The 12211-nt window shown below is 47.4% G+C and overlaps 1 protein-coding gene across 1 annotated transcript; it reads left to right on the top strand.

The window, feature by feature from the left end:
• The first annotated feature begins 1927 nt into the window (after positions 1 to 1927).
• Positions 1928 to 3514, top strand: LOC148517241 (E3 ubiquitin/ISG15 ligase TRIM25-like). Its single transcript, XM_088478968.1, has one exon. It carries the CDS (start codon positions 1946 to 1948, stop codon positions 3512 to 3514), a length of 1569 nt encoding a protein of 522 aa, XP_088335094.1. The 5' UTR covers positions 1928 to 1945.
• The last annotated feature ends 8697 nt before the right edge of the window (positions 3515 to 12211 follow it).

Here is a 12211-nt window from a genome sequence, read left to right as displayed (position 1 = left end):
GGTCAGAGCTTGTGCAAGTGTTCGTGAGGCTGCGACTGTACTCGATGTTACCAATGGTTTCGCAGTCTTACTAAACATTGTGTAAGGTAAGGTGGCCGTCCCTTTGTAGTGCTGTGACGGCATAGCGATCGCAATGGATTAGCATATCATCACGGCCAGACTGCGTGCGTAATCAGAGCTGTGATCGCAGTTGCAATCCGTAGTGACTCAGGCCCATAATGCATTGCTGTACTCTGCAGCTACTTGTTAGGAATGAGTATGATGCATTACTGCACTCTGATGATCCTTGTTGGGAATGAGTATAATGCATTGCTGTACTCCGATGGTTCTTGTTAGGAATGAGTATAATGCATTGCTGTACTCTGATGGTCCTTGTTAGGAATGAGTATGATGCATTACTGCACTCTGATGGTCCTTGTTGGAATGAGTATAATGCATTGCTGCACTCTGATGGTCCTTGTTAGGAATGAGTATAATGCATTGCTACACTCTGCTGGTCCTTGTTAGGAATGAGTATGATGCATTGCTACACTCTGCTGGTCCTTGTTGGGAATGAGTATAATGCATTGCTACACTCTGCTGGTCCTTGTTGGGAATGAGTATAATGCATTGCTACACTCTGCTGGTCCTTGTTGGGAATGAGTATAATGCATTGCTGTACTCTGATGGTGCTTGTTGGGAATTAGTATAATGCATTGCTGTACTCTGATGGTGCTTGTTAGGAATGAGTATGATGCATTACTGCACTCTGATGGTCCTTGTTAGGAATGAGTATGATGCATTGCTACATTCTGATGGTCCTTGTTGGGAACGAGTATAATGCATTGCTACACTCTGATGGTGCTTGTTGGAAATGAGTATAATGCATTGCTGTACTCTGATGGTGCTTGTTGGGAATGAGTATAATGCATTGCTACACTCTGCTGGTCCTTGTTGGGAATGAGTATAATGCATTGCTACACTCTGATGGTCCTTGTTGGGAATGAGTATAATGCATTGCTACAATCTGCTGGTCCTTGTTGGTAATTAGTATAATGCATTGCTACAATCTGCTGGTGCTTGTTGGGAATGAGTATGCGGGACAATCCCGTTTTTCTGGGACTGTCCCACCTGCTGGCCGCAGTGTCCCGTGGTGGGGGGGAAGTTTGGGAGAGCACATACCGCTGCTCTGATTAGCAGAGCAGCGAGTGTGCAGAAGGTGAACAGATACCGTGCTCATGCGCATGGCATCTGTTTACCAGTGTAGGGAAAGCCTGGGGGCTGCCCAGCATCTCGGAGAGTGATTGGCACACCCTCTATATTGACATAAACGGGGGTTGCCACACGGCTCCGCCCCATTTTCACAAGGCCCCACCCCTTCCTGCAAAGCCCCGTCCCCTTTTTGGATGCTCACGCCTTTTTCTTGCGCAGTGTCCCTCTTCACCGTGCTGTAAAGTTGGGAGGTATGATAATGCATTGCTGCACTCTGCTGGTCCTTGTTGAAGGTGAATATAACCTAGTTTTGCCTTTTAAATTATTGTCTCTTTAAATCTAAGGGCTTACTCACCGAAATAATGCCGGATCCCACCATATTACCTATGCCCTGATGTGTCTAAAAATGGGGTTAGGTTTTCCTGTTACACAGTCAAAGCAACTTACCACTGCTCACTGTGTCATCAAGAATGGAACAAATCATTATTTATATTGTAATCAGTCATTTTTATGACAATATTTCTGAAACTACATTTTGTTTAATCATTAAAAAAATGATTTTTTTTTTAAGGTTATTGATTGACCATTATGGGTTTCCAAATGAGAAACTTTTCTGCATGATGTACCTGTATGTACTCCCATAGTATAACTGAGCCTGTAGATAACACCTGAACAACAAGCCTCACCCTGTGTGGAGAAGTGAACTCTGAGTGTCAGAGACTTTTATTTGCATTTCTTCCTTCTGCGGTGAACGATGGCGTCTGCTGCTCTGAGAGAGGAGCTGAACTGTTCCATCTGCCTGAATATTTATACAGATCCCGTAACCCTGAGATGTGGACATAACTTCTGCCAGGTCTGTATTGATCAAGTACTGGATGCACAGGAGGCATCTGGAGTTTATACTTGCCCTGAATGCAGAGCAGATTTTCAGGAGCGTCCTACACTGCAAAGGAACATAACACTATGTAACATAGTGTTGAATTTCCTGTCTACTCGGCCAGATCAGGAGGAGACTGGGATCTTCTGCACTTACTGTTTTCACTCCCCCATACCTGCTGCTAAATCCTGTTTGCATTGTGAAGCATGTCTGTGTGATAATCACCTAAGAGTACACAGCAAGTCCGCAGAACATGTCTTATCTGATCCCACCACTTCCCTGAGGAACAGAAAATGCTCAGTCCATAAGGAACTCTTCAAATATTACTGCACTGAGGATGCTGCCTGTATCTGTGTATCCTGCTGTCTGATCGGGGAACACAGAGGACATCAGATGGCATCACTGGATGAGGCTTCTGGGAAAAAAAAGGAGAAACTGAAAAATGTTCTGCAGAAACTGGCCACAAAGAGAGCAGAGATGGAGAAGAGAGTCCAGAGTCTGCAGGAGCGCAGGAGAGAAGATCAGGGAAAAGCAGCTGGTGTAACAGAGAGAGTTGCTGCCCTGTTTAGAGACATCAGGAGACAGCTGGAAGACCTGGAGATGAGAGTCCTGAGTGAGCTCTCCAAGCAGGATCAGCGCGTTTCACTCTCAGTCTCTGATCTGATTCAGCAGCTGGAAATAGAGAAGGATGAGTTGTCCAGGAAGATGCATCACATTGAGCAGCTGTGTAACATGTCTGATCCAGTGACTGTCTTACAGGAACCAGATGAAGGTGACTTGTGTGATACTGAGAATAGAGAGAGACATTATACACAGGTCCGTGATACAGGAGATCTGGATGTGGGTCTCCTCTCAGGAAAATTACACACTTTATCTGATGTAATAACAGGTATAAATATAGGCATCTATGTTCAGGAAGCTACAGACCTATTACTGGATGTAGACACAGCTGCTACTAATATTCATATATCAGGTGACAGAAAAACTGCATCTGTGTCATATAAAAATCAGAGATGTTCAAACACACCAGAGAGGTTTAAGGATTGCCAGGTATTAAGCATCAGGAGATTCTCCTCGGGGCGACAATACTGGGAAGTGGATGTCAGTAAATCAGTGTTGTGGAGGGTAGGGATGTGTTATCCTAGTATAGACAGGAGAGGACGTCAGTCATATATTGGAGGTAATAAGAAGTCATGGTGTTTGGTGAGGCATAATAGTGAGTATGCAGTGATACATGACAATAAAGAGATCCGGTTACCTGACAACATTCCCTGTGACAGAGTGAGGATATGTCTGGATTATGAGGCTGGACAGCTGTCCTTTTATTCTCTGATCAGACACTTACACACAGTCACTGCCACCTTCACTGAGCCCCTTCATGCTGCATTAGGTGTAGGAATTGGTTGTATAAAGATATCTGGGGGAGTCAGGAGTTGGGAAAAATAATCCTAAAAGATATGTTCTGAGACTGAGAAAACTCAGTCAATGGAATGGAGCTACAGTACAGCTGTGCTCCTCCTCTCCTGGATCCAGATGTCCAGTGTGTCTGGTACTACTCTTGCCTCTATTGATCATGGATGCACCCCCCTCTGGTGTCCATATGTCTCCTTTGTAACATAACTTCCCCCCCCTCCTGAAGTGGCATTAAATTATTTAACCATAGTTGCCTACTCTTAAGCATTTCAGGGAGATTGTGAAAGCAACACCTATGAGCGCAGTGGTAAAGTGGCGTGTACTGCTACATCTGAGAGGCGTGTCATAAATCTGACTTACATCCAAATGTAAACCAGCCCCAAAGCAGTTAGTAAGAGCTACATGTTGATGAAAATACACTGATACTTTTCAGGGCTTGCTCATGTATTGTGTTTTACAAGGGGTTCCATATAAGTGGCCCTGAGAAACCTTATATTAAAATACATTTAGCTTATTAGGGATCATTGTGCCTTATAACCAATGCAGAGAAACGGCACCATTGATCCAATTTGAATGTATGTAGCTCTGATTTTTTTTCCCCCCAAGTATATAACAGCTACATAATGGGGGTAAGGCGCAATCGGGGAGATTGTTAGACTCTTCAGAGAGTCAGGGAGATTGCTGCTATTCCAGGGAGTCTCACTGACATTCAGGGGACTATTTACTAACAGAGGGCCTGATTCAGAGCCGGACACTCTGACCAGAGCCCTCGCTCTGAATCAGGGCCCTCCTGGACGCTCGTATAGCTGTGGGTCACCACCCACAGCATATACGAGCGTCCAAAAAGATGGTCGCAATGGTCTTGACCATCGTGACCATCGGACTTGCGACGGAAACCCTGCGGTAGGGTTTCCCAGCCACAAGCCCTGGAGTGATTTGGGCTCTATCAGAGCCAAAATCACTCCCACTGACATCACTAGTGATGTCAGTGGGGCTGGCTTCAGATGGTAGGCGTTCCCATGGGAACGCCTCCATCTGGCAGGCACGCCCCCGGCACGCCCACCAAAGGGGGCGTGCTGTCAGTCACCATCGACAGCACGCCCCCTTTGGTGCGAGACCCGGAGCGACAGCTTGGCTGTCGCAGTCCGGGTCTCGCACATGCGCACGACGGAGCTCCCTCCGTCGTGCGCATGCGCAGTGGGGAACATCGACACACTTGCGAGCGTACTGCCGCTTGCGAGTGGGTCTGAATGACCCCCAGAGTGCAAAGATCTCATTAGACCTGAACACCCAAGTATATACCGCTTCTCGATATGTACTAATGGATGTTCAGGTCTTATCTGCTGCTCGCGTTAAATCTGTGGGGTCTTATCATGCTGCCACATGACAGTGCTAAGTGCCGCAGAGGTTATCAAGCATTGTTTCATGCTTACCGTGTCCTGTCATCTTCCGTGACGCATTGCGTCTCCTGGCTGCCGGTGACTCCTGTCTTGTCTATACTCCCCATCCCAGAAGTCTCTGATCATGATGTATGTAATGTGTGAATAAAGTTTATTTAATTTTAAAAAAATAATGCTGCTGAGCTCCACAGACCACTCGCCGGACACCGGAGGTCACGCGCCAGTGCCACAGTCAACACGTCAGCCGCCGGGATACACGCCCCCCACATGATCACATGGACACACATGCGCATAAACTATATTGCAGATGGTAAGGAGGGGGGCAGAAACCGCTGAAGGGTGAACTTAACCGTCACCCTTTTCGTCAGCTGGTTTCTTAGTAAAAGGTGCTGTAGCCGACTCCTTCTTCGCAGCGCTAGCAGGTGAAGCAGGAGTGGCATTAACTGCACGTTATGTGCAGTGTTAGTAAATTGACCCCTCAGGGAGAGTTGTGAAGTATGAATATATCTGCCAGTGGCATCAGTCCTCTAGCTGATATCTGCACTCGGATTGCAGAGATCAATGAATAGTTCTTAAAGGGAAATTTAAGTTCTATTCTTTACTCTAAAATTTAACTTTACTATCCAGAGCATGTGCTCCAGAGTACTATTTGCACAGCATTCTGGGGATCAAAATCAGCAGTCATGTCGGTGGGCAGAAACGGTTACATCACTGTCCGGGTGCCAGACAAGCAGGATAGGGATGGCCATCATGGTTTTCCATAGATGGTCACCATCGATGGTACAATAACCATATATGGTGAACCACTGCCGGGTGCCTGGCAAGCCACGTGCCAACCAAAAATGGGGGGGGCAGCTTAGCAAACCGCCAAAGAGGCTCTGTGCTGGGAGCAGAAAAAAAACCCATTTTGTTCCACTTTCCAGTGGCTCTCTGCCATCGCGGGTAAAAACATTCTCCATTGTTAGTAAACCATCGATAATTATAAACTATCGATGGTCAATGGCCATCCCTAAACCAGGAGGAAATATGTTTTGCACATTGGCAGAACGGATTTACTCTTAAAATGCCAGGGGATGGAGCAGGACAGGATGGTCACATGCGATGCAACCATGTCAGAGTCTATGGAAAGCCCATCTGTCTGAGGTGGCATCTCAGTAAAGTGGTTAATATATGCCCAGACTCTAAGCGCCAATAATCTCAGCATTTTCAGTCATCCAACAGAAAGTCTGGCTGTGATACATATTCCTTGATTATTGTTATAATCTTCAATACTGTATGATCCTGATTTGCAATTATTATTTGTAATAAACCAATTTAGTTTTATTTTCTGATTATAACACCCTTTATATCTTGATTCATTATGTCTACATTAAGAAGTGATTTTTTTTAACAATCAGGTCATTGGATAAATACATCAGAATAGTCCAAATTTGCATACAGTAGAACAACCTCAATTCTACACAGGGTATAAAATATTGGTATGTGACCTTCACCCAACAGGGAGTGGCTGGGCAGATCAAGACATGGGCAACTTTTTGTCCTATTTTTTTTTCTACCTATAAAGCTGGGATGTACATTTGTGATTGTTGTAATATAATTATCTAGTTGAGTGATTAACTATAAACTACACATACGATGTAATGAAAGGTGGTGTGTTCAGTGTATGGCGGAAGGGGGGTGGGCGTGGCCATGCCCTGTAGAGAATACTAGTGCAGTCTCTCCATGTGTCTCTGCAGAGAGCATGGTCTTGACATTTCGGGGGCATGGTTGTGCCTCCTTGGCAGGTCTGGGAATCCAGACAGGGCCAGGACAGTGGGCCTGATTCAGAGCCGCTCGTAAGCGGCCGCTCGCTCTGAGCGATGTTTGCACAACTGCGCATGCGTATGGGTTGTAATGCGCATGCGCAAAACAGTCATTGCGGTCGGAATTCGTGGGTCGCAAAACAGCGAGGGGCTGCTAATTTGATTGACAGAATGTACCGTTTGTGGGTGGTAACAGGGGAAGGTGCTTGAAAACGGGGGAGTGGAGATCCGAACGCAGGCGTGCCTAATGGTAAAAAGGGCGTTTAATGGGAGTGCATAATTAGTAAAGGAGCGTCATCGACCATGTCACTTGGTTGTCTTTTAGCCTGAACTGCTCGCAGTGATTGCGGTAGGAAAATCCTACCACAAGTACTGCGAGCAGTTCTGATGCCTTTCGATGTTCCCAATTAATCTAATAAATACCGGAGATGACGTGTGATGCGAACGGCAAAGGGGCGTCATTACAAAATAGCGAGCGCATTTTTCATTCACTCGCTCAGACATAGAGGCGTCAACAAAACGCAAAGAGCGAGCGCTCAATTTAAATAGCCGGCCCCTTTTTTGGAACGACCGTCCGCAAATAGCGTCCGGGTCTGAATCAGGCCCAGAGTACCTTGTAACCACACCCTCCTTTCCCATCTTGGCTGAGAGAAATTCGTCTGTCAGTGTGTGGTACTAGTGTAAGTAGTGCATATTTTTTTGTCATTTATACAAGGATATACTGTATGTGTCCATAGCAGCCAAATTGCAAGTAACCAGTTGCTAGTATTGCAGTGTTTATTATTGTTTGGGCTTGTAGTAAGTTGATACATTGCACGTTGTGCATACCCATCTTTGTAGCTAGTGATCCAGAACAGGGGCATGGCTGTTACACAGAAGTTGGACGCAGGGCCGCCATCAGGGGGGGACTGCCGGCACTGGAGTCCCGGGCCCAGACACTTAGGGGGCCCGCCCGCTCCTACCCACCTGCCACGTGCTCAGGGCTGCCATCAGGAGGGGAACTGCTGGGACTGCTATCAAGGGGGAATGCTCACCATCCGCTCGCCTGTGTACTCTACCTGCTGCCGCTGCCCGCTGTGATTCCCAGCCTGCCACAAGGGTGAGTGAAGTAGATAGATTCCCTTTCAGGTTGGATAATGATGACCCGGCGACCGGCGCGCATGATGTCACGATGTCCCGCCGCTGATAGAGAGACACTGGAGTGGGCAGAGGAACCACGGCTTGTGAGGAGGACTGAAGAGCAACAAGAAGAAGAAGAAGGTGAGTGTGGGACTGGCTTCCTGGGGTTGGGCTGGGACTTACTGGCTGTGGCTCACTATCTGGGGCTTGGCTGAGTCTCACTGTCCTGGCTGGGTCTCATACTATCTGGGGCTTGGCTGGGTCTCACTGTCCTAGCTGGGGCTCACTATCTGGGCTTGGCTGGGTCTCACTGTCCTGGCTGGGGCTCACTATCTGGGGCTGGGCTGGGGCTCACTGTTTGTGGCTGGGCTGGGGCTCACTCTCCTGGCTGGGGCTCACTATCTGGGGCTTGGCTGGGTCTCACTGTCCTGGCTGGGGCTCACTATCTGGGGCTTGGCTGAGTCTCACTGTCCTGGCTGGGTCTCACTGTCCTGGCTGGGACTCACTATCTGGGGCTTGGCTGGGTCTCACTGTCCTGGCTGGGACTCACTATCTGGGGCTTGGCTGGGTCTCACTGTCCTGGCTGGGGCTCACTGTCTGGGGCTTGGCTGAGTCTCACTGTCCTGGCTGGGGCTCACTATCTGGGGCTGGGCTGGGACTCACTGTCAGGCGGCTGGGCTGGGTCTCAATGTCCTGGCTGGGGCTCACTATCTGGGGCTCACTAGATGAGGCTGGGCTGGTTCTCACTGTCTGGGGCTGGAGACAAGTATTGGACAGCAAGGCTGGGATGGAGAGACCGAAGGGGACCAGATGTGTTCAAATTGAAAAGTTAGCTAAATACAGACACCATTATCAATGGCAGATACAGTATAATTACTATATTAATACCCCATTTTAAATACTAATACTACATAATTGCTGCTGTTTTAAAGGGGGAGGCTGGGGACCCTGCCTATTTCGTCAGTGCCGGGCCCCACCATTTCTGATGGCAGCCCTGGTTGGACTGGTCACTTCACAATGGGCATGGCCAAGGGTATCCGGTCATTAGATCTACAGTAAAAAGGTAGACAATACTAGTTAGACAGGCAATAGGTCAACAGGGTAAGAAGGTCGACAGGGTCATTGGGTCCACACACAAGTGGTCGACACATTTTTAGTTTTGTTAGGGTTAGGCACTTATTCCGATGGTTAGGGTTAGGCACTTATTCCGATGGTTAGAGTTAGGCACTTACCCCGACGGTTAGGGTTACACACTTGCCGAAGGGTTAGGGTTAGGCACTAGAAGGGATGGTTAGGGCTAGGCACTTACCCCGACTGTTATGGTTAGGCACCAGGAGGGAGGGTTATGGTTAGGCACCAGGAGGGAGGTTTAGGGTGAAGATTAGAGCTAGAAAAATAATAATGCGTCGACCATTTGTGTGTCGACCTAATGACCCTGTCGACCTTCTGTCCTTGTTGACCTTTTTACCAGTCGACCTTCAGACCCTGACAACCTATTGCCTGTCTTACTAGTATTGTCTAACTAAACATTGTCTACCTTTTTATTGTAGACCTAATGATCCACACCCATGGCCAAGTATTCATTGGGGGTGCAGCCAAGTCCTCCAATAGGCGTGTTTAGCCTAGAAAGCCATTTTGTGTTGTAGAGAGGAAACTTGTGGCTTACCAGCTATTGATGAACTACAACTCTCAACATGAAGGTATTTCCAAGCAGCTGCCAAGCTGCAAATTGACATGGTATGGGACTTGTAGTCAACCCACAGCTCCAGTAGCACAGGCTGCTGCTTGTAAATTATACATTATCATCATCAAAGTTTATTTATAAGGCATCACAGATTTTACAGCATCGTACAGAGGGGATGTGGTCATAATACCGAATGCGGGGATTCCGGCTCATAATGCCGTGGCCGGAATCCCAACACCTGCCAGAATCCCAGCGCTGGCATCCCGACAGCTGGCATCCTGAAGGTAAGTAGTGGGTTAGGGGGAGGGTTAGGGCTAGGCACTAGGGGGAGGGTTAGGGTTAGGCACCAAGGGGGAAGGGTTAGGTTAAGGTGCGGGGAGGGGAAAATTAGGTTTAGGCACTAGGGGGAGAGTTAGGTTTGGGCACCAGGAAGGGAGGGTTAGGTGTAGGGATACTGACCAGCCGAGAGAGGAGGGGGCCCAGCACAGGGAATGCACACATGCCCCCTCCTCTCTTAAGACGCCCATGTACAGAGGAAATGTATAGAAGAAAATAAAAGTTGTAGTCTGATGTTACATACCTAGGGGGTGAAAGAAGAAAGTTGTTTATGTCCAAATAAAGGTACGTTCTGGTCACTGTAAAGTGGACACTGGTCACTGTTCTGGTCACTGTAAAGTGGACACTGGGGTGCTCTGTGTACTGTATGGTGGTCACTGGGATGCTCTATATACTCTATGGCGGTCTTAGTTTGTGGTTCTTCAGCATAGATTACACTAATATGCACCTATACCTTTAGCATAACACAACATATACCACATTACACATACTCAGAACTTAGGTATAGAACTGATACATACTTCCTTCCAATAATATGTATGGCGCTCACAGTGATGCTCTCTGTATTTACACTGTATATGTTAAATTGAGATTCCTTTAAAGATGGAATTTGTCTGATTGCTTCTTTAATATGTGCCACCTTTTAAAACTCATTCATGATGACAAAATGCACATTTGACCCCAACCCAGTTTCTTTTAAGTGCCCTGGGTCTCCCAAAGTCTTAATCCAGCTCTGCAATAAGCTAAGTACCGATAGCAACTTTAACAATGAGATTTAGACAAAATGTTTTTCTTTTTTTGATGTTGTATTCAATAAATCCTTTCTTTTCAAATCTAATACACTAAGGGGTTATTCAAAGGTGGACGCAGTTGCATAGCGCTATTGCATCTTTATGCTAATGCTGAAGACGAAGGGCACTCTATTAAGACGCCCACTGGCTGCGGCACAAATCCGCTGCACTATCAGTGCACCATCGGACATTGCACATGCCTATGGTAGGTGCAGACTATCTGCAATATCAATCGAAGTCTCCTGGTGGTAAACATCGAGATGCATGCACAATGTTTTACCTGCGTCCACCTCTGAATCACCCCCTATATGTGCTACTTATGTCTCATTGTATATAAAGGTATCATTGATGAAATCCATTGAGGGCTAGGAGTACCCTGCTGCCAAGGAGGAAACACACATATAAACCTAGGTTTTACCCGCATTTAAGGCCTGATTCAGAGGTGGACAGTAATGGGTACGCAGCCGCGCATTCCCACCTCGCAGCTGTGAAAATATACTGTAAGCAAAGATCACCTGAGCATAAATACACCCACTGCTGCCTAAGTACTTGCATGCGCGATTGCAAACACCCATAAATATCGGTGACATTGGACATTGGCGGCCATTTTACCCTTGCAGCAGGTCTGACCTGCCGCAGCCTAGGGAGCTCTTCTGCCACGTAAGACTGCGTATGCACTTGCAGTGGCTAATTAATGCACGCCCATGAAACGGCATTCAAACGCCCAGGCACGCCTGCGTTTCCTTAACCACTCCCCGTCAACACTCCCAAATGGTCACTTCCTGTCAATCAATTTGCAATGGGCCTCCGTGGTCTGCGGACTCGCACGGCGATCACTGCGGGATCACACAGCTGCCTTTGAGCACGCGCACTGCGATGCATACGCATGCGCAATGGCAAACAATCGCTCAGTCTGCGTACGATCCACCTATAGGTTCACCTATACGTTCACACTTGTGCTCACTATGTCAATTGCTACTATTGCTAGAAGCATGGCCGGATTATAGGGGGGAGGAACAGGGGCGGTCGTCCCGGGGCACCCACATAGCAGCAGCTGCACAAAAGCAGGCACCGTTATTAAGCCCCGCCCACCTCGCGGCAAAATCCCGCGATTCGCGGGTCAATCGGCTGGAAGCGGAGCCAATATGATGCATTTCCATTACAATTGTGTCATTTGGCTCCGCCCCTTTCCTATTGACCCGCGAATCGCGTCCAAAGCCATGAGGGGGCGGGGCTTAATAACATGGTGCCTTCCTGCCAGGTCCTCTCCCCATCCACAACATGCAGTGCAGATAGTGCAAGGTAAGTGTGTATGTGTGAAATGTATGTTTGTGACGTGTATGTATGTTTGTGTGTAATGTACAGTATGTGTGACACATGCATGTGTGGTGTATATATGTGTTTTTCTGTGTGAATGTATGTATGTATGTGTAAGCATATAAAAATATATGTGTATATATAAATATATACAATTATATTGATAGGGGCCCCCACAAAGTTGTTGCCCCAGGGCCCCCTCAAACCTTAATCCGGCCCTGGCTAGAAGGCTCCTTTTCTTCTACTGTTTTATGGAGCATACACACGGTCAGATTTGTCAG

Source organism: Taudactylus pleione, unplaced genomic scaffold, assembly GCF_031769625.1.
Source record: "Taudactylus pleione unplaced genomic scaffold, aTauple2 ptg000225l, whole genome shotgun sequence".
In the NCBI taxonomy this organism is placed as follows: Eukaryota; Metazoa; Chordata; class Amphibia; order Anura; family Myobatrachidae; genus Taudactylus; species Taudactylus pleione.
The sequence above is the reverse complement of the archived record's forward strand: the minus strand, read 5'-3'. Positions and strand labels throughout refer to the sequence as shown.